The 26,171-nt window shown below is 45.3% G+C and overlaps 1 protein-coding gene across 15 annotated transcripts in view; it reads left to right on the forward strand.

Moving 5' to 3' along the window:
• Positions 1 to 26,171, forward strand: part of SH3RF2 (SH3 domain containing ring finger 2) — a 477,535-nt gene that overhangs the window by 432,918 nt on the left and 18,446 nt on the right. For 14 of the 15 annotated variants that reach the window (XM_068277518.1, XM_068277521.1, XM_068277522.1 and 11 more), the window contains 2 exons: positions 11,646 to 11,816; positions 25,275 to 25,361. In XM_068277518.1, the coding sequence (XP_068133619.1) occupies positions 11,646 to 11,816; positions 25,275 to 25,361 (258 nt within the window). The remainder of the gene's footprint in view (positions 1 to 11,645; positions 11,817 to 25,274; positions 25,362 to 26,171) is intronic. The other variant, XM_068277530.1, reaches the window with a different exon arrangement.

A 26,171-nucleotide genomic window follows, 5' to 3' on the forward strand; every position in this document is an offset into this window, starting at 1 on the left:
TTATTCCATCACCTCCTTGCTGATATTGCAGCCTTGTTGGGATGTGGTGGCTGTTAACCAACCATCCACCACTCCATCCACGTGGACCATGAAGAGTTCCATGGCACTTATCAGTACACAAGACTGTTTGAAAATTAGTCTTGTAGTTCTGCGCCGCACTGCAGCCGTTTCTGCTTGTGAGCTTAGGTTAGAGGTGGTTGAATAAAATGTTTATGCACCGGGGGTGTGGCTTGCTCATGGCGCGCTGAAGACGTCTCCTCTCTGAGCTCCCGCTCCAACATCTCTCAAACTCATCCATTTGCTATATTTAGCGACCCAATTGCAGCCAAATGGGTAACAAGAAGAAGGAGAAAGAAGACAAGACCCCTGCCAAAAGTTCTGCGGCTTCCAAGGACCATGTCAAGTGCTTTCTGAAGCCTTTAACTCGGGCGGCTAGTACCTCAGACATACCTAAGATGGCGGCAGCGCTCGAGATCCAAGACAAGGCCGTATCCCCAGCTCCGGGTGCAGTAGCGTCCCCAGCTTCGCCTGCTCCTACTCCGCCAAGAGATTCCAGCACCCACTCATCTCCGGCCAGATCAGAGGGCACGGACTCTTTCAATTAGGTCGACCTACATGAATACATTCGTACTCTCCCTACTAAAGATGACCTCGAGAGGTATGTGAGCCGCATTGAGGAAACATACAAGAGGGAGTTAGAAGGGGTGAAGCAGGAGATCCGCCACATAGGCAATAGGGTGGAAAAGTTCGAGAAAGACATTGATAATATTGATAACACTTTCATTGTTCATCAAACTGCCATTGATACACGCACACCACCCAGATCCACAATATATTTATGAAGATCGATGACCAGGAAACCCGCCATCGGCAGAACAACCTGAGGGTCAGAGGCCTACCCGAGTCAATACAGACAGCCCATCTTCTCCCTATGCTCCTCCGAATTTTCAATAAACTGCTGGACAAGCCACCGGACTCGCCGATCGAGATTGGCCGCGCTCACCATTTATTAGGTCCCGTCACAAATAACCCTGAGAGACCGCGTGATGTCATCTGCCGAATCCACTACTTTACCATCAAGGAAGCTATAATGGCGGCGGCCTGGAAGACAGAGCAATTTGAAATTGATGGAGTTAAGATAGCCATCCTCGCTGACCTCTCCAGGCTCACACTTCAACTACGGAAGGCGGTGAAACCATTACTGGATGTTCTCTGTGACAATTGCATTCCTTACCGTTGGGGTTACCCGTTCCAACTATAGGTTAGCCATGAGGGAAAATCTGCGTTCCTGGCATCTCCACGTGACCTGCCCCGCTTCTGTGAAATCCTGGATATTCCTATCCCTGATCTCTCTGAGTGGCCTCTGGATCTGCCGCCTGACAAAGACAAAGCTGATGCAGGCTTACCTCAGTGCCCAGCATGGCGCACAGTGTCCCGTAGAGGGAGAAGGAAGAAGGGCCTTGCTCCGAACGCAAGCATGGACACTGGGTGAGATAACTCCCATTTTTGTTTCTCTGCTCCACACTATCCCAAGATGTCACCCTGAACTTTATTGTTTCCTATGAAGCTGCTGCAGTTCACTAGGCTACCCAATAACTATATAATGTTTGTCCCTCTCCCCTCCCGTGTTTTTCTTTGACTTTCACTTATTCAAATAAAGACAATACACCATTTGCCCTCACAGCCAGTGACGCAGCAAGGACTTTCTCCCCACTTAAATAGCAATAGGTCACATATACACCTTCTCCGCAACTAAGCTACGATGATCCATAATTTGCCTTTCTTAAGTCGGTGACACAGCAAAGACTTCCTCTTAACTTAAGCTCTAATAAGCCTTCATACTGCACTGTCAAGGCTGCTGTTTGCATCCCGACGAGTAACCCAGCTTTTGACAAGTTATTCCCTACTGTTTTGCAATCTCCTCGTCCGCTACTTTTTGGACATGCTTTGGGTTATATTGCATGAGTCGTGTGAGTTGGAGGGGCCTCAGTGCGACCTGGGCCTCCCCACCCCACTAGATCTTTACCTGACTCTTGCCAGTTACACTTCAATGTTGATGATGCTACCGGTTTCTTATAGAAATGTTATTTTTCTGTTAATCCTTATTTTGATATTTGATTTAAATTGTTCTACCCCCCCTCCCCCCCTTCCCTACAGGTACCTTATCTTTTCCTCACATGGAATTGCCCAGCCACTCATATATGCTCGGTTACTGCTAAAATTCTCAGGGGCTTTAGCCCCATCAATTGGTTTAAGCGTTCTACACCCCTCTTCCGATGGTGTTGAGTACTAGGTCTGTTGGAAGGCAATGTAAATGTGCCACACTTAATACTAAAGGATTTAATAGCCCGGCCAAAAGATCACAGGTCCTATACAATATGCATAAAAATGAGGTCAAAATTCTGTTTTTACAAGAGACCTACTTACGCTCAGATAATATCCCGCACATTAGGAATAAATATTACACCTCCTGGTTTCATAGCACCTTCCCCCACTCTAAATCAAAAGGAGTCTTGATTGCACTTCACAAAAGCTTGCCTTTCTCGGATGTGGAATCGCTTTCCGATCCCTTAGGTAGATACCTCTTCCTACGGCTTAAGTTGGGAAGTAGATACTTCACACTAGCCACCCTTAGTCCCAACCAAAACCAGGGACAATGGCTTCTTCGCATTCTTCCCAAGCTAGAAACCTTTGCTAAAGGCCCGATTATCCTGGGTGCTGATTTGAACATGTGTCTTAATCCCGATCTAGATTCCTCCACCGGTCATTCCAACATACCCTGGGGGGTCCACCTCCGGGTAAAGGCTAAGCTGCACGAGATGCACATCAAAGACTGTTGGAGAGTTCTCAATCCAAAAAAAAAGGATTTTTCCTTTTTCTCTGCCCCTCATGGTTCCTTTAGTCGTATCGACTATATTCTTATCTCACATGGCCTACTAACAAGGCTGTTGTGTCTGATATAGGTATGAAGTTATGGTCAGACCACGCACCAGTTTTCTGTTCCTTGGATATCCTGCAGAACACCAAGGGTGAATTCATCTGGAGGCTCAATAATAATCTACTCAAATATCCCGAGTGCCTGCAGGATATACGGAGGACTATCTCAGATTTCATAGCAAATCACGCGAATGACGAAATGGCTGAGATAGTAAAATAGTAAGCTTTGAAATGCACTATTAGGGGCCAGTTTATATCTTATGGAGCAAGACTCAAAAATAATTAAGAATGTGAAGTTATCTCAATTACTTAATAAGTTAGCCATGTTGGAAGCTAGGCATAAGGCAGAGGACAGTAAAGTCCTGTTAACTATTACAGAACTCTCTAAGACCCGTTATCAGATTCTTTCCTTGTTGGATGAGCAATCTCTCAGACAACGTGAACGATTCCAAGGTAAGCTTTACGCTCAGGCGAACAAATGTGGTACCGCCCTGGCTCACTACTTGCACTCTAAAAATGGCACTACCTTTGTCCCTTCCATCTCTTCCCCAGCAGGTACCCTCAATCACAAACCTTCTGATATCGCAGAGTCATTCCGCAAATATTACCAAACACTATATAATCTTCCAGGCAAATTCAAACATCTGGAGCACTCTGCTTTAGCAGATAAGATCAAATCATACATAACAGACACCAAGTTACCCATGCTTTCTCCCGACAACATCAAAGAGCTTGAGGAGGACTTCTCTGAAGCAGAGATCCTTTTGGGGATTAGCATTATGAAAGCCAACAAAAGCCCAGGCCCGGACGGTTTCACTGGGGAATTTTACAAGACATTTTCCAAAGAACTCGCCCCTTTACTTACCTCTGCCTTTAATTCTGTGTGACATGATACTCCTTTCCCTAAACAAACACTCCAGGCGCACATAGTGGTTATTCCAAAACCAGGCAAAGATCCTAACTCATTTAGCAGCTATCGCCCTATCTCGCTCATCAACCTGGACATTAAACTCTACTCCAAAATTATTGTGGGTAGATTTAAAGACTCCTTGCCCCATATCATTAATACCGATCAGGTAGGATTCACACCTCTTAGAGAGGCTAGGGATAATACCCTGAAAACAATATCCCTGATCCATAGAGCTCAATCCCACAAGGTCCCTATGTGTGTCCTCTCTGTTGACACAGAGAAGGCGTTCGACAGGTTCCATTGGGACTTTATGAGGGGATCTGTCACAGATTAACATCGGTCCCATCCTCTTACAAAAAATTCGGAGCCTTTACAGCTCCCCCTCAGCTCGAGTACGTGTCAATGGGATCCTGTTGGATGCCTTCCAAATAGGCAATGGAACCAGGCAGGGATGCCCCCTTTCGCCTCTCCTATACATTTTGTGTATGGAACATTTTGCCAATGCGCTCAGAGCTAATCCTGATATAAAAGGGGTCCAGGTTGATGGGCGAGAGGCTAAATTATCGCTGTATGCGGATGATCTCTTACTTTATATAACATAACCACATATTTCCTTCCCCAATGTTCTTAAGGAAGCTGAAGCATTTGGCAATCTTAGTAATTTCAAAATTAACCTCTTCAAGACGGAAGTCCTAAATGTCTCCCTCCCACCCTTCTCAGTCCCGAATCTCAAGAATTCCCTTCCCTTTAGATGGCATGATGATGCCATCAAATATTTGGGAATTAGGATTCCTGCAGACCTTTTGAAACTTTATACTCTAAACTTTCCACCGCTTTTAGACAAAATTCACAAAGACCTACAATCATGGGACAAACTACGCTTGTCTTGGCTAGGCAGAGTGAACGTTATAAAAATGGATATTCTCCCTCGATTATTATATGTACTTCAAGCTATTCCCATTTCGCTGCCTCACTCTTTCCTAAACTTGATAGGACATAGGATCAGCGACTTTATTTGGAATGGCAAAAGACCCAGGGTCAGACTTAAACTACTCCATACTGTAGACCTAAAGATGAAGGTGGACTAGGTCTACCTGATATTGGCAAGTATCACGATGCTGCTCGGTTAATCTTGACTCTAGACTGGTTTCATGGTAGACAGCAAAAACAATGGGTCTCTCTATAGAAAGAATCCCAACATCTAGATCAGAGGGCACTACTGTGGACTCCGAAACCCAAGCGCCCCCCACATAACTCTCTGCCCTGTTGGTCAGCTGCAATTATATCAAAATGGGATCTACATTGTTCCAGATATCACCTTTCCACGATACCCAGCCCTCTCAACCCCTTATTAGACAATGTGGACTTCGGTACAGGAGTACATTTTTGGGGCATGATAGATCCAAATGGCCACAGATTAGACACTTCATTAATAAAACCACATTAATTTCCCCAGAGCTGTGGAAAGCTAGCCCCCAACTAGCCAATCCAGATTGGCTTACAGATTCCCAGATAAGAAAGTTTCACGCCTCCCTTCTCCCAAAACTCAATGTACACAGAGATCTTTCCCCTTTTGAACAATTGTGTTGCCTGCAAGATAGACCTTCTCATATGCTAGCCCAAGTATATGCTATTCTAAATGCGTCCTCTGGCTCAGAGTGCTTACAGAAAATATAAGACACGTGGCATAGGGACCTAGGCAGAGAGCTAGATACTGAGGAATGGGATAAAATATTTACCCATAAATTGTCACCATCCATAGATGCTCAAGAAAGACATTTTAAGATTATCTGCAGATGGTATAAAGACCCAGCTAGACTGGCCACATTTCAGCCCTCCTCTTCAAACCTTTGCTGGAGATGTGGTTCTGAAATTGGTGATTACTATCATATTTGGTGGAATTGCAAACATATTCGCCCGTTCTGGTCGCATGTTTTTGACCTGCACGATTTACTGTATTTGACCCCCATGCCTTGCACTCCAGAGATAGCCTTGCTCTCTGCTATACCTGGATCCATTGCCAATGCTAAAAAATCCATTTTCAGATTCATTCTTATTAGTGCACACCTTTTACTCACCAGAAAATGGAAGCAACAGGTCCTTCCCTCTAAAGCGGAATTAATTGTGCAGGTCAATCATCTCAAAAGAATGGATTAATTACTACTAACTGCCCAAGATAAACATGACATTTTTGTAGCACGTTGGTCAATTTGGATTGATTTTTGTGACTCAGATACCTTCACTACATACATGTCATAACTCTCGCAGGACCTGTAACCCTTTTCCAAGAGGCTGCATCCCTCTTCATCCACCTCTTTGTTGGGCAATGTCCATTTAGTTATTTAATATGTATGGACCTCATAGTGTGGTACCTTTCCCCCCTCCCTCCTCCCCCCTCTCCCCTTCTGTAAAGCCCATGTTTCAGGGGTTCCTCCCCCCTGGTTCCCCCCTCTGTCTTCTTACGTCTCTTCCCTCCTCCTCTTCCCCTTCTCCTTGTATGTTTTCCCTTTACCCAATTAACTTCTCCAATTTATGGAGACATGTTATTAGGTAAAGTGCCTCTGTTTTTAACAATACTCTGTGCAGATGCCTCTATTCATGTTCATGTGCATTGGCTTAAAATTAGCCGATTAGTTGTATCATTGTACCCTGTTTATAGAAAAAAGCACTGTTATTTGTACCTTTCATAAATTCAATAAAATATGATTTTTTTTAAAAACGTTTATGCACCGAAATCCTCTGGAGAATCTTGCACTTGGATGTTTGCGGTACTCCAGTGGTACTAGCAGCTTCAAATATGTGTTTGCTGGTTTGTAATGGCATTTTAGCAGCTGCTCTCTTAGGGATGGTTCACACTGCAAGAGCTTTTTAAACTTTGTTGATTTTAAAAGCTCTTGCTAATGCAATGCTATGGGTAATGTTTACAAAATCACATCGCTCCAGTGTGTACACTCACATAGGATAACATTAGCAAGAGCTTTTAAAACCACAAAGCATTTAGAAAAGCTTTTGTAGTCTGAATAAGCTCTTAATCGGATGTATTTGTTTGTCAGAAGTCTTTCTCCTTTTGCTTTTATCTGCACAAACCCGTGTGTGCTCTGAGTCAGCCACAAATCTTTAAACAGTACGATGTTTATGCTTAAATTTTCATGAACTATAAAGGTTTTCACACCTTGTCCATGGCATTCAACAATTTCACACTTTTTAGCAGCAGAGAAATATTTCTTTTTAATATTGCTTGAAAATGGTGGTCTGCTTAATAATGTGAAACACCCTTCTTTAGTAGTTTTTCCTTTAATCGGGCTCGCCTGGCAACCTAGTTATCAGAGGTGCCCAATATTAATTTCAGTGATCAAAAGACACTTAGACACTATACCATCCATGCGTTTAATTGAAAAAAAAAATATTTAATCTTTATGACACTTAAAGGGACACTTAAGTCAAACAAAAAAAATGAGTTTTACTCACCTAGGCCTTCCAATAGCCCCCTGCAGCTGTCTGGTGCCCTCGCCGTCTCCCTCCGATCCTCCTGGCCCCGCCGGCAGCCACTTCCTGTTTCGGTGACAGGAGCTGACAGGCTGGGGACGCGAGTGATTCTTCGCGTTCCCAGACACATTAGCACCCTCTATGCTGCTATATGGTATATGATATATGCTATAGCAGCATAGATGGCGCTATTGTGGCCAGGAACGCGAAGAATCACTCACGTCCTCAGCCTGTCAGCTCCTGTCACCAAAACAGGAAGTGGCTGCCGGCGGGGCCAGGAGGATCGGAGGGAGACGGCGAGGGCACCGGACAGCTGCAGGGGGCTATTGGAAGCCCCAGGTGATTAAAACTCGTTTTTTTGTTTGACTTAAGTGTCCCTTTAAATACAATTTGCATAATTATTTGGAACGCAGTGTATTCCTTTAATTAGTCTTTCAACATCACAACCATACCATGACATTGCCCCACCCCTTCCATCCAGAAATCAATCTCTTTGTCTAATTCTGGGCTTCTTCGAGTAGCTAGGAGATGGCATCTCGATTGTTATTAAGTGTGGATTGGAGGGATTGGAGGGTCTATACTGGCAGGATAGATAGACTGGCAGAAGATATTTGGGTACTCTGGCAGGATATGGCTAACTGTCCCTTGCCCAGCTGCTTTCATGGGCTCAGAGGGCAGTAAGCCAGTTAAATCTGTATTAAGACATAGGAGGAGTTCCAGGTGACATAGGTACACTTTTGGGGTGTAGGAAGGCGGTAAATAGAGAACTGTATTTGTATTTAAGTACAATTATCCTTTAACCTCCTTAGCGGTAACCCTGAGTCAAGCTAGGGGCTTGAAATCCACAGCTCAGAGCGGTAACCCCGACAGAGCCGTATTAAGGCTAAATGGGGCCCTAAGCAAAGTAATTTGGGTCCCCCCCCCATATTAGAATGGGAAGATGCAGCTACTGTGTGCACAGTAGCATGCTGGACACACCGGGGCAGTCGCTCTACTGGTTGCTATGGGCAACAGCCCGCTTTCCTCTGCGGGTGCACAATGTATGGAATAGCAGCGACAACATGCAGAGGGAGAGATGAATGGCCGGGACGTTGTCACTCGGGGCACCCCTGTAAAGAGGGTGCCAGATATCACAGCAGCAGCACTTTGCCCCTGCCTCTCCAGCCTGGCAATAACAGAAAGCTCTGGACACCGCCAACCCGGAAGCCGCCCCCAAGACAGAAATCCATAACCCCCCCCCCACACACACACACCGCCACCAAACAACCAATTTCCTCCCAAACTAGACAGCCACATCCACCATATAGCCTCCACCCCCGTGAATACGGTAGTCTTGCAGAGAAGGGCAGCCACAGTGGGGGGAAATGACAGCACCAGATGACTCGCATTCACCTATTGCCATCCAAGCAATAGAGGTCCTGTCATCCGGAGCCCATCTGTCTCCACTAGAGTGCCGCTGCTCTGTTATTACTACTATTACTACTTCCTACTTCCTGTCTGATCTGAGAATCAGGAAGTTCAGAGCAAGCAGCGGCACCATAGAGGAGACAGATAGGTTTCGGATGATGGGCCCTCTATCGCTTCTATCACGGGTAGGTGAGTGGGTGTTTGTCATCTGCTGCTATCATTCCTGCCCACTGCAGCTGTGGTTCTCTGTGGGAAGGGAGGGAGGAGCGGACAGCGGCAGAGTGCACAGTAGCAGGAGAGGGACCCAGGAGGAGAGCCCGGGGAGCCCGGCTCTGAAGACAGTCAGTAGCGGGCAGCAGGCATCCTTTGACAGGATGGCGAAGGCTGGATCGGGCCCCTTTGACTCTGAATGGGGGCCCCAAGCGACTGCTTCTGTTGCCTCGTCGGTAATCCGGCCCTGAACCCCGAGCCTGACTCATGGTAGCCACCACGAGGTCAATGCATGCATAGCGCGCAGCAGACATTTCAACTCACCTCCCCTGGGCTTCAAATGCCGGCTGCCATTCTCTTTCCTGTCCTCGGAGGCTCTGGATCCCTCTGTTGAATTTGCCATCTGTCACCATGACGACAGCCAGCAATCTCAATATAGGGTCACAGCGCCACCCGGAGGACAGAGGGAGAATTGCATCGCTGAATCCCAGGAAGGTGAGTAAGTGCAGGGGCTGCTGCAAGCTATCTGAGGGTATGATTTTTTTCTTGATTTTAGGGTCTTAAAGCTAGTGAAAAAATTATACCGCTTTTAGACCCTAAAATCAGGAAGGAATTATACTGCAAAGGAGGTTAAAGGACAACTGTAGCAAGAGGGCTATGGAGGCAACCATATTTATTTCCTTTTAAGCAATACCAGTTGCCTGGCTAACCTGCTGATCCTCTGTCTCTAATACTTTCAGCCATAGACCCTGATCAAGCATGCAGATCAGGCACTTGACATTATTGTCAGATCTGACCAGATTAGCTGCATGCTTGTTTTTGGTGCAATTTAGACACTACTGCAGCGAAATAGATCAGATGAGTTGCCAGGCAACTGGTATTTTTGAAAGGATATGAATAAAGCAGCCTTCATTAACTTAACAGTTGACTTTTAAGCTATGCTAAGCATCCTTAAATATAAAAACACTAATGTTCATGTTTTCATTCTAGCCGATTACCTATAAAAGGTAAACACATTGTTAAAAAAAAAAAATATGCATAATTTGCCCACCAAAAATTTGAAAATCTCCCACAAATAATTAATTTACCTGTTAATCTGCACAATCATGACTACTCCACTGCAGCCCCTTCTGTAAATTATGATGCAGTGTAGCACACAGCTTCATGCGAGGGGACGCCAACATATCAGACCCTCCCTGATAGTAAGGTGGTGGAAGGAATGTGGTCACATGGATGTGCAATATGGCGTTTGCAGGGATAATTTGTAGATGAAAGATAGTATCTTGATGTACTTAGAGGTTAATTGCACTGATGTCAATACACTGACCTCAGTGTGAACACATATCAGAATGAAAGTAGCAGCTAACTAAAGCTGGCCATACACTTATCATTGTGGCCAGATTCCTCTCAGATTATCTGATGAGCACACGATCTATCTGATCTAGTCCCTCCACACACTGTACACGGATTTTCAATACATTTCAGCATGAACAGGGGCACCATCAGATATTCCTGGGCCCCATACTGGGAAAACTTACTGCACCCCCCTCACCCCAAATCACAATCTGCAGGAGAAAAAAAGCTCTTGAAGGCCTGAACCCACCAATGCCCTTGTGTTTGCTTTACATCATCTGTAACATTGATGTGATTAGTACTTAGTTTGTTCTAAAGTATAAATAAACTTCTAAATTTGATTTATACTTTAGTGAAATATATCAAAGTAGTTAGCGCTTTAGAGTAGCAGCTTTAGGGTATAATATGACAATCAGTGCCACGGATTATGTGGGCACTTAATTCAAGAATAATGACAGTAATGCATAGACATTGTATTTTGGGTTTGTGTTGAATTCAACAATGACATACTGGTAGACGAAGATAGGCAATAAGGGAGCCATGTGGCCGCTGAGATTTGGGCGCCGCCTTAGTCCATAATGTGAATTACAGCTATAGTGGTGCTCAGTGAGTAATTTGGGTGCTGGCTGCCAAAAGCCAGTGCCCAAATTACAATAAAAACACAATAATTTGGCCATCAGCAATAGTTGGAAGCTGAATTACGTCTTACCTTAGGGCCCGTTCACACTGCACGCGTTTCCAGCCGCGTTTTGGAAACGCGTGCAGGTGGCCGACACGCACGACATCAGACATTGCATAGAGTGCAATGTCTGATGTTCACACTGCATGCGTTCCGGACCTGTGCGGTCCGGGAACACATGCTGCACGCAGATTTTGCTAAAACGCGTGGCTGTCCCATTCACTTTTCAGTGATGGGATCAGCCACGCAACGCACACAAACGCGGATGGCCATGCGTTCGTACGCGTTGCGGTCCGCACGCATGGCCATCCGCATTTGTGATCTGAACGGGCCCTTACTGAAGGATGGCTTCAGAGAGGGAATAGCATTTAACGTCACATGAAAGTTTGCCACAGCAGGGTGAGACTTTTTTGGCTTAACCTGGTGCCTACATGCACGCCTAGTAAATTAGTTTGTTAGGCTTCTCCCCAAATTGGCTGTAAAGCATGGCAGGGTCATTAGATTGGGAGTGTCTTAAAAACAGAGAGTGATCTGTTCTATGTACTCTGTAATACATTGTGTTGTGTTGGCAGAATATATAAATACAAGAAATCATAATACATTCTACCATTTGCACAGAGATTAATTATCCTTCTTGTACTTCTCTTTGTATACTTCTGACAGGTGTATAGCTCTCCATCCGTACACAGCTCATGGGCCAGACCAGATAGACCTACAAAGAGGAGAAGGTATTCGTATCCTAGGGAAATTCCAGGAAGGGTGGCTGCGGGGGATCTCTCTGGTCACAGGGAAAGTTGGTATCTTTCCCAGCCATTGTGTTCATTCAGTTTCAAGGTTAGTATGCAAACTCATAATTTAGGGAAGTTCAAAAGACTTCCTTTAAGGAATGGTTACTACCATGTAATGCTGAATATCATGTTTGCTACACAGATTCAAATCCTGGCACTGATTAAAATACTCCACCGGCTGCATGCACATGGGGGTGGTCTCACTCCACTGGCTGCATGTTTATGGGGTGGTCTCACTCCACCCACTGCACACTGATGGGATGTTATCACACCACTGGCTGCATGCTTGTTGCAGGTGTGAGTCGGACACTGCAGAAGAAAAAAAAATCAGCATAACCAAGGCGCTGGAATGCTTATAGGAGAATACTGATGGCAGATTCCATACCCTTACATTTCAGGTTTCATATGCAATTTGCAAAGAAAAGCTATACTTACACTAGATTTCTGTTGCCAACAATGATCATTTGTGATAATTGGGGTTGACAATCTACTAAGATTTACTCTACTAAGACTTGATCTAAGCCACAAGGACGTAGATATAAGTCTTGTAGCTGAAGTGGCGCTGTGCACAGTTGGGCATTATCCAGAGGCGTAGCTAGGGTTTTCAGCGCCCAGGGACAAAGACTATTAATGCGCCCCCTAAGGTGAAGGGTCGTGACCAAATGTGGGCGTGGTTATGGGTGCTCCACATTTGGTCGCGCCTCTTCAAATGTACATGGAGGTTAGCAGGCTCACGCTCACCCACCCTCCCTCAGTATGTACCTTCCAGCATGTTCCAAGACAAATTCAGCAATCATGAGCCCCCCCCCATCAAGACAAATTCCGCAATCATGAGCAAACATGAGGCCCCCAACATGACCAACTCAGCAATCATGAGGCCCCCAACAAGACAAATTTAGCAATCCTGAGGCCCCCAACAAGACAAATTCAGCAATCATGAGGCCCCCAACAAGACAAATTCAGCAATCATGAGGCCTCCAACAAATCATGAGGCCCCTAACAAGACAAATTCAGCGATCTTGAGGCCCCCAACAAATCATGAGGCCCCCAACAAGACAAATTCAGTAACCATGAGGCCCCCAACAAGACAAATTCAGCAGTCATGAGGCACATAAATAGACAGCATTTCACATAAATAGGCAGAATGCCCCCTTAATATGGTAGACACCTCTCACCTGGCAGCGTTCCCCAAAATACACTCAATCTGACAGCAGTGCTTCCCCAAAAATAGGTAGCCCCAGGTCTATAGGTGTCCCCAGAATAGGTGGCCAGCAGTATAGATGTCCCCAGAACAGGTAGCCAGGGGTAGAGATGTCCACAGAACAGGTAGCCAGTGGTATATGTGCCCAGTATATGTAGGCAGGGGTATGTGTCCCCAGTATATGTAGCCAGAGGTATATGTGCCCAGTATATGTAGCCAGGGGTATATGTGCCCAGTATATATAGTCAGGGGTATACGTGCCCAGTATATATAGCCAGGGGTATATGTGCCCAGTATATGTAGCCAGGGGTATATGTGCCCAGTATATGTAGTCAGGGTTATATGTGCCCAGTATATGTAGCCAGGGGTATAATATGTGCCCAGTATATATAGTCAGGGGTATATGTGCCCAGTATATGAAGCCAGGGGTATATATGCCCAGTATATGTAGCCAGGGGTATATATGCCCAGTATATGTAGCCAGGGGTATATATGCCCAGTATATGTAGCCAGGGGTATATGTGCCCAGTATATGTAGCCAGGGGTATATATGCCCAGTATATGTAGCCAGGGGTATATGTACCCAGTATATGTAGTTAGGGGTATATGTGCCCAGTATATGTAGGCAGGGGTATATGTGCCCAGAGTAGGTAGCCAGGGGTATATGTGCCCAGAGTAGGTAGTCAGGAGTATATGCCCAGTATCTGTAGTTAGGGGTATATGTGCCCAATATATGTGGGCAGGGGTATATGTGCCCAGAGTAGGTAGCCAGGTGTATATGTGCCCAGAGTAGGTAGCCAGGGGTATATGCCCAGTATATGTAGTTAGGGGTATATGTGCCCAATATATGTAGGCAGGGGTATATGTGCCCAGAGTAGGTAGCCAGGGGTATATGTGCCCAGAGTAGGTAGCCAGGGGTATATGTCCAGTATATGTAGTTAGAGGTATATGTGCCCAATATATGTAGGCAGGGGTATATGTGCCCAGAGTAGGTAGCCAGGGGTATATGTGCCCAGAGTAGGTAGCCAGGGGTATATGCCCAGTATATGTAGTTAGGGGTATATGTGCCGAATATATGTAGGCAGGGGTATATGTGCCCAGAGTAGGTAGCCAGGGGTATATGTGCCCAGAGTAGGTAGCCAGGGGTATATGTGCCCAGAGCAGGTAGCCAGGGGTAAATGCCCAGTATATGTAGTTAGGGGTATATGTGCCCAATATATGTAGGCAGGAGTATATGTGCCCAGAGTAGGTAGCCAGGGGTATATGTGCCCAGAGTAGGTAGCCAGGGGTATATGTGCCCAGAGTAGGTAGCCAGGGGTATATGCCCAGTATATGTAGTTAGGGGTATATGTGCCCAATATATGTAGCCAGGGGTATATGTGCCCAGAGTAGGTAGCCAGGGGTATATGCCCAGTATATGTAGTTAGGGGTATATGTGCCCAATATATGTAGGCAGGGGTATATGTGCCCAGAGTAGGTAGCCAGGGGTATATGTGCCCAGAGTAGGTAGCCAGGGGTATATGCCCAGTATATGTAGTTAGGGGTATATGTGCCCAATACATGTAGGCAGGGGTATATGTGCCCAGAGTAGGTAGCCAGGGGTATATGTGCCCAGAGTAGGTAGCCAGGGGTATATGTGCCCAGAGCAGGTAGCCAGGGGTATATGCCCAGTATATGTAGTTAGGGGTATATGTGCCCAATATATGTAGGCAGGAGTATATGTGCCCAGAGTAGGTAGCCAGTGGTATATGTGCCCAGAGTTGGTAGCCAGGGGTATATGTGCCCAGAGTAGGTAGCCAGGGGTATATGCCCAGTATATGTAGTTAGGGGTATATGTGCCCAATATATGTAGGCAGGGGTATATGTGCCCAGTATATGTAGGCAGGGGTATATGTGCCCAGAGTAGGTAGCCAGGGGTATATGTGCCCAGAGTAGGTAGCCAGGGGTATATGCCCAGTATATGTAGTTAGGGGTATATGTGCCCAATATATGTAGGCAGGGGTATATGTGCCCAGTATATGTAGGCAGGGGTATATGTGCCCAGAGTAGGTAGCCAGGGGTATATGTGCCCAGAGTAGGTAGCCAGGGGTATATGCCCAGTATATGTAGTTAGGGGTATATGTGCCCAATATATGTAGGCAGGGGTATATGTGCCCAGAGTAGGTAGCCAGGTCAGGTGTCCCCCTCCCCAGCAGGAGGGGAGCAGCGCAGAGAAGAGGAAGAGCTGCTCTCCCTCCCTCGCTCTCCCCTCCAATGTCCGGGTGGCTGGCAGCGGCGGGCGGATCTGCCATTACTCTGGTCCAGACCAGAGCAGCGGCTGCGCACCCGAACTTCCGGCCGGCGCTGGAGCGAGACGGAGGTGAGTTCCGCCCGCCGCTGCCAGCCACCCGGACATTGGAGGGGACAGCAAGGGAGGGAGAGCACCTAAGGTGAGGGAAGGAGGGGGGAGATGGCCCCCCTTCCCCACCGTCCGCACAGCTCTCTCTCTTCTCTGCGCTGCTCCCCTCACCCCCCCCCCCCCGCAAAAAAACCCCCCAAAACTCAGCTGGGCGCCCTTGGGGACCAGGCGCCCCGGGGCACTTGTCCTACCCCGACCCCCCCTAGCTCCGCGCCTGGCATTATCTGCTGCAGCACTAATTGGTGAAAGGGAATACATGTTCCCTGAGCCAATAAGATTGATTTTTACCATTAAAAATGCTTATATTTTCTCAGTCCATAGTGAAAAATACACACTGTAGCATTAATCAAAATTGAGGGAAAGAAATGCCATACGTTTTGAAAAAAAAAACCTATATATTTCATTTAGGTGTAATAAGTATGGATAAAGTTATTGCTGGTTAAATAGGGACATAGCTAAAATGTCAAAACTGCTCTGATCCATAACGGGGAAACAAGGTCTGGATGCAAAGTGGTTTAGGAGAGAGCCAAACATAGCTGATCATTGGTACACGGCCACCTAAAGCAGTTGGGGAAGAGTATTTTATATAACATTTATTCAGTGTATCATGTGTATAAAGCAAGAGTTATATGGAGGCTGCTCAGATCAGAAACATCTGATCTACATGCTTGTTCACGGTCTATAACTAAAAGTATTAGAAGCAGAGGTTCAGCAGGATTGCCAGGCAACTAGTATTATTTAAAAGGAAATAAATATGTCATCCTCCATACCCCTTCAAAGAGCTAGAGGCTGGTAGCCCTGCACATTTGTGAGTGCATTTAGATTGGTTCACAGAATGTCTGTGTTATGGGGACTTTAACCACTTGAGGACCCACCCTTTACCCCCCCTTAAGGACCAGCGCTGTTTTAGCTGATCTGTGCTGGGTGGGCTGTGCAGCCCCCAGCACAGATCAGGGTGCAGGCAGAGCGACCAGATCGCCCCCCTTTTTCCCCCACTAGGGGGATGATGTGCTGGGGGGGTCTGATCGCTCATCGCTCCTGCCTGCCTGGGTGTTGCGGGGGGGGGGGGGGGGGGGGGCACCTCAAAGCCCCCCTCCGCGGTGAAATTCCCCCCCTCCCTCTCCTCCCTCCCTTCCCCGGAGCTCCTGCCTGTCATGTGACAGCGATCCCCGGCCGCTGATTGGCCGGGGATCGCTGATCTGGTACGAATGTAAACAAAGCGGATTATTTCCGCTTGTGTTTACATTTAGCCTGCGAGCCACGGTCGGCGGCCGGCAGGCTGATCACGGAGCCCCCCGCCGTGAATTGACAAGAAGCAGCCGCTCGCGCGAGCGGCTGCTTCCTGATTAATTAGCCTGCAGCCGGCGACGCAGAACTGCGTCGCTGGTCCTGCAGCTGCCATTTTGCCGACGCGCGGTATGAGTGCGCGGTCGGCAAGTGGTTAAGAAAAGTTTGTGGGAAAAAAAAATTCATTTCTGTATCCTTTCTTATATGCTCCTTTTTTATACAATATCTTAAAAGCGTTTATTGTATCGGAGAACTGACCATAAGGTACACATTTTTACAGACCAGCTTTCCTACTTTGAGATGATATTATTATGTGCAATCAGACTCTATATATCCAAATTTATGGGTGTTTAAAGCATGATGGTAGTAAAGCTTTTTAAATGTTATTTGACGTGCTAAAAGTGCTTTAGCTCTGAATGGCTTTCATACTACATATTGAACTGAAATTTCATACTGCGATTGCATAATTATACATTCCGCCGTCACGATGCATTCTGTTGGCATCCTGTTTTCCTACACACTGTTATAAAAGTAAGTGTGAGGAGAAAATGAGCTCTACTTTGAGTAAATGCATATAGAATTATGTGGGAAACACAAAATCAGCTTGAGAGAAAATGCATTAGTTCGTTTTTTAAGTGGTTACATTACTAGCCACAGTGCCAGGTGGTGGTAATGCACTGTGAATAGCTGATATGAAGGGATGTAATCTTATAACTAAAGACTGTACATGCTGCACCAGTAATGGAAAAAAAGTGCCTTGAAAATGTCAATTCCATTTTAAAAGGAGGAACCTTGAATATTTAGAATTGTGGGATTTTTGTGCCTGTTCGCGGATAAATTGTTTTTCTTTGTGTTTTCGTCTTATTTTGGCATTTACTGTGGCTTTATAAACCATTTAAGCTCTGTAGTTAAGACAAATGCTGCTAACTTGAAAAAGAAAAAGGAGTTTGGGATCATTGTTCTTTTCGGTATGTGGTTTTTCTCTGCACAATCTTTGCTGAATGCTTTCTATTAAACATCTTCATGGTACGACAAGATTATATGGATATTTTGGTCAGTGACTTTAGACAGTCAGTTTCCATCATCTAGGGCCGATTTAGTTTTATGCATTTAACCATGTGTACAGTGAAGACAGCAGTTTAACCACTTGACGACCAGCCCATTTTTCTATGAGCTGTGCTGGGTGGGCTCTTTAGCCCCCAGCACAGATCAGGTCTCAGGCAGGGCGATCAGACTCCCCCCCCCCCCCCCTTTTTCCCCCCTTCGCAGCGATATTTCCCCTCCCTCTCCTTCCCTCCCTCTCCTTCTCAATATAGGTGGTACAGGACAGCGATCCGTCCTGTACCGCCTCAGATAGGCTTCAGCCTATCAGATGGAGGCGATCCCCGGCTAATCAGAGGCCGGGGAGCGCCGATCTCCTTTACAGCACTGCTGTTACAGCAGCGCCGTAAAATGTAAACACCGGGGATTACGTCCCCGGGTGTTTACATTTAGCCTGCGAGCCACAATCGGAGGCTCACAAGCTGTTCATGGAGCCCCCCTCCGACAGGCCGTTTCCATAGAAACACAGGTGCGACCAGCTGCCGCCGATAGGCGTTGGCTGGTCGTTAAGTGATTAAAATGGACCTGTACATAGCGTTATGAAGACTGCCATTGCTAACTTTGCTGCTTGCCTGACTTTCATAATCATACTCTACTTTTAAGATACAATAGAGCATACACGGTTGCAATTCCACAATATCGAACTGATACTGGCCAGTGCTAATGTCTACTTTATAAATTATGCATACTTACCTGCTATCAGGGCTGGATTTGCCATAAGGCACTGTATGCCTACAGGCGCCTGATGATGGGAAGGCATCTCACTCCCCTCCCCAAGCGCCTCACTCCCTCCTTCCCTATGCAGAGTCCTGATGAGAGTGTAAATGAGAGGTTACTCACTCTGCTCTCGGCATTCCACTGATCAGAGCTCCCTTCAGCCAGGGGCACCTCTAGCTACTATCGAGGTTCTTCTAGCTACCTAATACTTGGGGTCACCACTAGCTACTTAATATTGAGGGTACTTCTGGCTACCTAATACTAACGGGCACATGTAATGGTAGCTACCTATGAGAGGCGAGGGAAGTAAGGGAGAAGTGACAGCTGGGACAGCCAGCACACTTGTGGTGCGGTTTGGTGGGGGCTTGTAAGTAGAGATGTCGCGAACCTCCGTTTTTCGGTTCGCGAACCTCCGCGAAAGGTTTGGTTCGTGAAAAAGTTTGCGAACCGCAATAGACTTCAATGGGGAGGCGAACTTTGAAAATTTAATTAAAAAAATTCTACCGGCTGGAAAAATGATAGAAACCATGTTTCAAGGGCTCTAATACCTGGAGGCACACCTGATTGAGTGAAATACACATCACTGCTCGAGGCCCGCCCCCCCCCCTCCCTCCTCCAAGCAAGGTCCTTATACCATTTGACTCAGTTGTCTGCCTACACTAATTAGTTATGGGACAGCTGCTACACACTCTGCTAGGGAGATTTTAATTAGCCTCTTGTGGGTCCACCCTCCTCCCCTTCTACCCTCCTCCCCTTCTACCTATTCCCTCCTACCGGAGGGAGGAGGGGCTCATCTGCCAGGGAATTATACTATTTCAAAAACCAGTTTACATACCATGGCTGGGAATCAAACCCAGGTTTCACTGTGTGGTGGGCAAGTCACCCTAACCGCTGTACCACAACAGTACTAACTGAAGCTGGCCTAGCATTTACCATTTATGCTCAATGCAATAGAAACATTAGGTTGCTTAAAGGGAACCTTAACTGAGAGTGATATGGATGTTTCCTGTAAACAATACCAGTTGCCTGGCAGTCCAGCTGATCTTTGTGACTGCAATGGTGGCTGAATCACACCCTGAAACAAGCATGCAGCTAATCCAGTCTGACTTCAGTCAGAGCACCTGATCTGCATGCTTGTTCAGGGGCTGTGGCTTAAAAATATTAGAGACACAGGATCAGCAGGCAATTCAGGCAACTGGTATTATTTTAAAAGGAAAAATCCAGAACCTTCTCCGCTTAGGTTCCCTTTAAGGATTTGTAGCATAAAAGCCAACTCACATTGGCTGGGATTTGAACCTGGGTCTCACTGTGTGGTGGGCAAGCACCCTAACCACTGTACCACAACAGTACTAACTGAAGCTGGCCTAGCATTTACCATTTATGCTCAATGCAATAGAAACATTAGGTTGCTTAAAGGGAACCCTAACTGAGAGTGATATGGATGTTTCCTGTAAACAATACCAGTTGCCTGGCAGTCCAGCTGATCTTTGTGACTGCAATGGTGGCTGAATCACACCCTGAAACAAGCATGCAGCTAATCCAGTCTGACTTCAGTCAGAGCACCTGATCTGCATGCTTGTTCAGGGGCTGTGGCTAAAAGTATTAGAGACACAGGATCAGCAGGCGATTCAGGCAACTGGTATTATTTTAAAAGGAAAAATCCATATCCTTCTCCGTTTAGGTTCCCTTTAAGGATTTGTAGAATAAAAGCCAACTCACATTGGCTGGGATTTGAACCCGGGTCTCACTGTGTGGTGGGCAAGCACCCTAACCACTGTACCCAAACAGTACTAACTGAAGCTGGCCTAGCATTTACCATTTATGCTCAATACAAGAGAAAAAGTAGATAAGACAAATAACATTTATATCACACTTTTCTCCTGGCGGACTCAAAGCACCAGAGCTGCAGCCACTAGGGCATGCTCTATAGGCAGTAGCAGTGTTAGGAAGACTTGCCTAAGGTCTCCTACTGAATAGGTGCTGGCTTACTGAACAGACAGAGCTGAGATTTGAACTCTGGTCTCCTGTGTCAGAGGCAGAGCCCTTAACCATTACACCATGCAGCCACTGCTTACGGATATGTAGCCAGACATGGCCTTGTCTTTTGTGTTCAACAGTTGTCCAAAGAGAACCCCAGATAACCAGGTAGATTCATCTCTCTCTCTCTCTCTCTCTCTCTCTCTCTCTCTCTCTCTCTCTAGTAGGGATGGTCACCACTTTCCGCGGAATTGTATTTTTGAGCATAAATAGATTGAGCATAAATGGTACACGCTAGGCTGGCTTCAGCATGTAGTGTTGGTGAGAGAGAGAGAGAGAGAGAGAGAGAGATGAATCTACCATGGTATATAAACTGTTTTTTTGAAATAGTATAATTCCCTGGCAGATGAGACCCTCCTCCCTCCGGTAGGAGGGAGGAGGGAAATAGGTAGAAGGGTAGAAGGGTGGAGGGTAGAAGGGTGGAGGGTATAAGGGTGAAGGGTAGAAGGGTGAAGGGTAGAAGGATGGAGGGTAGAAGGGTAGGAGGGTAGAAGGGTAGGAGGGTGGAGGGTGGAGGGAGGAGGGTGAAGGGTGGAGGGAGGATGGAGGACCCACAAGAGGCTAATTAAAATCTCCCTAGCAGAGTGTGTAGCAGCTGTCCCATAACTAATTAGTGTAGGCAGACAACTGAGTCAAATGGTATAAGGACCTTGCTTGGAGGAGGGAGGGGGGGCGGGCCTCCAGCAGTGAGAGCAGGGTGTTTGGCAATAATGTGTCTGCTGACAGTGATATGGAGAGTCAAAGTTTTGCTCAATAGAGCATTATGGGGCGAATCGAACTTCCGCAAAGTTCGCCTGGTGCAGGCGAACGCGAACCCCCAAAGTTCGCCTGGAACCGTTCGCAGGCGAACCGTTCGCGACATCTCTATTTGTAAGTTCATGAAGGGCAAAATCTAAGGCGCTAGCACATCTGTGCCTATAGACTCCTGTAAGGTAAATCCAGGCCTGCCTATTATAAACTTTTCATTTATTATTCTTGACCCTCATTTTCACCGTTCCTGCTGTAAAAAAAAAACCTGATCCCCTTCTGCCGTATGGTCCCGCTCACTCCACCCCATGTGAAATTCCTTGCCCAACCTCCCCCCCATATGACCACATACCTGCATTTTGTGTAGGTGTATGTAGAGAGGGCAGTGTAAAAGTGCCTGACAGACTTGGTCACAGTCCTCGTGTACAGAATTAAGGACTGGAGCCCAGTCAGCAGTCACATGACTGAACTTTATGTGGGAAATCATCTATTTACACAATTTTTAATGTATAATTATTTCTGTGTTGTCCAAGGGGTGGGAGAAGTTAACATGTAATGGAATATCTTTAACCACTTTTGCCTCCTGGACGTAGTAGCTACGTCCAGGAGGCCATGTGCGCGTCTGCGCGCTCCTGACCCGCGGTTCGTTAGACCAGGAATCAATGAATCGGGCTATGGTGCCCGATCACTGATTCCTCTCCCCCACAGAAAAAGCATCAGCTCCGCTTTTTCTGGCTCTCGCTTCCCCATGCGTCCCTCTAAGCGTATGTGTTACGCTTAGAGTGACGTCATGTAAACAAACTCTTGTGGCCAAAAAGTAAAACTACAACTAAATGCAAAAAATAAAAATCAACACATATTTACAGAAAAAAATACTGTTTACATCCCACCCTCCCAAAAATACCCACATTAAATGTTTAATATAAAAAAAAACATTACAATTAAAAAAAAAACACATGTAAATATTTACCTAAGGGTCTAAACTTTTTAAATATCAATGTAAAGATGAAATATTTCTATTTTTTTTTTAATTTTTATTTTAAACTTGTAAATAGTGTTGGATGCAAAACGGAAAAAATGCACCTTTATTTCCAAATAAAATATTGTCGCCATACATTGTTATAGGGACATAATTTAAATGGTGTAATAACCGGGACAAATGGGCAAATACAATACATGAGTTTTAATCATGGAGGCATGTATTATTTTAAAACTATAATGGCTGAAAACTGAGAAATAATGATTTTTTTTCCGTTTTTTTCTTATTCTTCCTGTTAAAATGCATTTACAGTAAAGTGGCTCTTAGCAAAATGTACCACCCAAAGAAAGCCTAATTGGTGGCGAAAAAAGCAAGATATAGATCAGTTCATTGTGATAAGTAGTGATAAAGTTATAGGCTAATGAATGGGAGGTGAACATTGCTCGGATGCATAAAGTGAAAACGACTGAAGGCTGAAGTGGTTAAGGATCAGTTTCAATGCTCATTCATACTGAGCATTCAGCCTAGTATTTGGCTAGTAGTTTGTTAATGATTACCACTATTCAAAGCATCTATAGAAGTGATCACTACTAGCACAGAACCAACAGAGCTAATATTGAGCTTGAGGGAGGGCCCCGATGCGGTCGCAACCTCTGCACCCCCTATTGCTACGCCACTGTATATCATGGTTAGAACGGAAGGCTTTTGCTATCAAACACCATGGAAGAAAGGAATGAATGTTCTTTCCACAAATCTACACTATGCCCATTCACTCTCAGAACCGAATACTTATATTTTCATATCCATGTGTGATTATGCTCTGTGAATCCTTGCCGAGCACACTTGATATATTCAGGTGTTGGAATAGTATTTCTAATTTGTGTTCTTAATGCTCCTTCTGCATCCTGTTGATTGTCCCTCTCCTACACTATAACAATAAAAACGAACAACAAGAGAAGACATAAATAGAACCATAATAAGCATCACAATCCTGCCGCTGAGCAGGCAGATCTGCTTCACAGAATCTTATTTTATCTTCCCCAAAATGTTTGTACTAATGAAATGAATTGGCGTTTTGGGTGCTTTGCCAGGGAGTAGCCGTGTTATTAAACTATAAATCAGGCTCACTCGGCAGCTGCATATAACACCAGCCAAGAATGTGGAAATTGTACCGTATGGCACAATTTAGGTTGAGTTATGAGAACTTAAACTTAAACCGCATGCTTCAGGGAAAAGAGACATGTCTGTGCATCTTTCCCAGTCACATTTACACATGCCTCCTCCTTTAATTAAAAAACATAAATTTGCTGTAAATGATTGGATGGGTTGCAGAGCTCAATGGCTTCAATGCAAGTATTACTTTTAGCACCACCCACATCCTCAGTAATCAAATCTGCAGCAGAGGGTCAGAACTGAGCTGTAAAAGAGGCACTTATCAGAATTCACACATACTGAAGCTATGCCCAGTGGTGGCAATTGCTAGACAGTGTTCAAGCTATAACAGAGTCAGGATATACTGTGATATGTCAAGTATACATGTGGTAAGGCTTCTTGAGGCTATAAAATCCACCTTAAAGTGGACCTGTCCTGAACTCTTGCACAGGACAGGAGGAGTACATAAAGAAATGCACCCTGTATGTATTTATTGAGTTTAAGCCTGTCTAATTCCCCCTCATTTATGTCTAATCACAAGTTGTTATCTGATCTCTCCCCTGTGTCACATGACTGCCTATGGCAGAGTTGGCAGATAAGCTCATTTGAAAGCACAGGATGTCAACAATGTCTGCTTCCATGAATCAGGAAGTAGAAACAGTGCAGATTTAGTTTAGGATTTGTATCAGATGTAACAAAAATGTTTTTTTGTTTAAAGGTTATTATGCTGTTGCATATCTTTGAGAGCAGAGAGGAGTCTGAGTTCAGGGCTGCTGCATATGCTTGGTAAACTTGTATTACCTGATATGTTCACTTGTGAGGGTCTTGGGTGAAAATCTAGCAGATATACAGACATCAGCTCAGCTGAACTCCTAAGGATCCGTTGGTATTCATTAGTACACATTAGTATGCGTTATTTCCAAAGCAGTGCATTGTGAAAAAGCTTTCAGTTAAAACACGTATAGTGGGAGCTGTGCCATAGTAAAACTTGTACATTACTTTGAAAATTAATTGTCTTTCAGTTATAACTAAGAGCAAATGATTAAGTGTAAAAGGGCCCTAACCCCTCCCTCCAGCAATCTGCTGCTTTGAACACTGCTTATCTGACTGCTGTCGTAGTCCCTGTACTGGGCCACCTCCTGACTTTCCCCTCACCATAGTAAAGAACAAGCTGCTTTGCAGTCTGTCTCTACTGTGATGGTCACTAATCAAAAAAAAAAAAAAAAGCACAAAAAAAACACAATGCTCATCTTGCTTTGCGACCAGGATTTTGAAAGGGAAAGCTGGTTTTGATTGGAGTGGTCAATTTATATACACTCAAAATACTCACAGCAAGTGAGGTTAAAAACAACTAGGCTGCAAAATTGTAATTTGTTGCAAAAATGGAGGACATCGCTTCCAAAATGGATTGCATGCAACAACGTTCCATTCCATTTCAACAGCATTGAGGTTCTTACTGTCGAAATTGTCCCTACTTTACCTATACCAGTCAGCAAACAAACATTGCATACTTGTGAACCTGAGATTCATACTGAGTAAGGTCCTACCATTATAGGGAAAACATGCCTCAGTCATATCTCTAGGAAGCGACAAACTATGCTACTCACACCATTAAATAAATGGGCTGCTCTCGCATAGGGGAAAGAGCTACATCAGTCTGCCAGACCACGTTGGCTGCTGAAATATACACACAAGAAAGGATAACTATCCTCATCTTGCTTTGTGACCAGGATTTTAAATGGGAAAGCAGTTGCAAACAAGCATTAACTCTCTGCACTCAAAATACAGCAAGCTGGAGCTCTAGTAACAAAAATAACTACGTTAGATTGCAAAAGTGTACTCTGTTACAAAAATGAAGTATTATGGCTTCCAAAATATATTGCAGGCAACAACATTCTGAACTGGACCATCTCAACAGCGGTGAGGTTCCCTCCATGGAAATGGTCCCTTCTCTGCCTATAGCAGTAAACAGGCAAGCAAACATTTCATGCTCTTGAACCTGAGATTCACGATGAGGTGCCATCAGGTTCTACCTTTCAAGGGAATACATGCATGCACACAAATCAGTCTAATTTTCCCAGGGAGCGACAAACTCTGCCCGTTTTTATTTTGGGGGGGATATCTTTATTTATATTATTGAAAGGGACACTGTGCCTACTTATGTTTTTGTGTGGGTATGCTGCCTATATGTTTTTATAGTAGACACTGCTAGTTTGGGGGGGATATACTATCTTTATTGTTATACCCGCTTGGCCATGCCCACTATTTACCACATCACCTTACCCTGGTGCAGTAAAATGAAACAATTGAAAACGATCAATAAAACATTTTATTAGGCGGTTAAAATCAAAACATGTTAATGTCAATAGGTTATAATTTATGATTGTTTACAAGGATAATCCTGTTATAACCTCATTTTCGTCTTAAACGTGGCCGCATGACGAATTTGACGGCCAGTGCCAATTTTGCAAGAATTTAGCTAAGCAAGATTGGGGCTGAGTCACTGTGAGACCTAACTTTAAAATTTTACTTGCTAATCCCTATTGAGCGCCATTTGGACTAATCGATCTTGTGCAATCTACTAGTTTGTGATTTTCATAAACAGGATATTGGGGCATAGTTGTAGGAGTGTGAAGGATTGCGGAAAAGCCGCCGCGTGCTCTGACGGCGCGGTGGCTAGTTCCACGTTCAGCCCGGCGGTTTCTGCGGGGCGACATGTGTCTGATGTGGTTCAGCCTTCCTGTGCACATAGGCTGAGGAATACGCGCGCGCCGAGAGGCAG

The sequence above is a fragment of the Hyperolius riggenbachi genome, chromosome 3 (genome assembly GCF_040937935.1).
Source record: "Hyperolius riggenbachi isolate aHypRig1 chromosome 3, aHypRig1.pri, whole genome shotgun sequence".
Classification (NCBI taxonomy): domain Eukaryota; kingdom Metazoa; phylum Chordata; class Amphibia; order Anura; family Hyperoliidae; genus Hyperolius; species Hyperolius riggenbachi.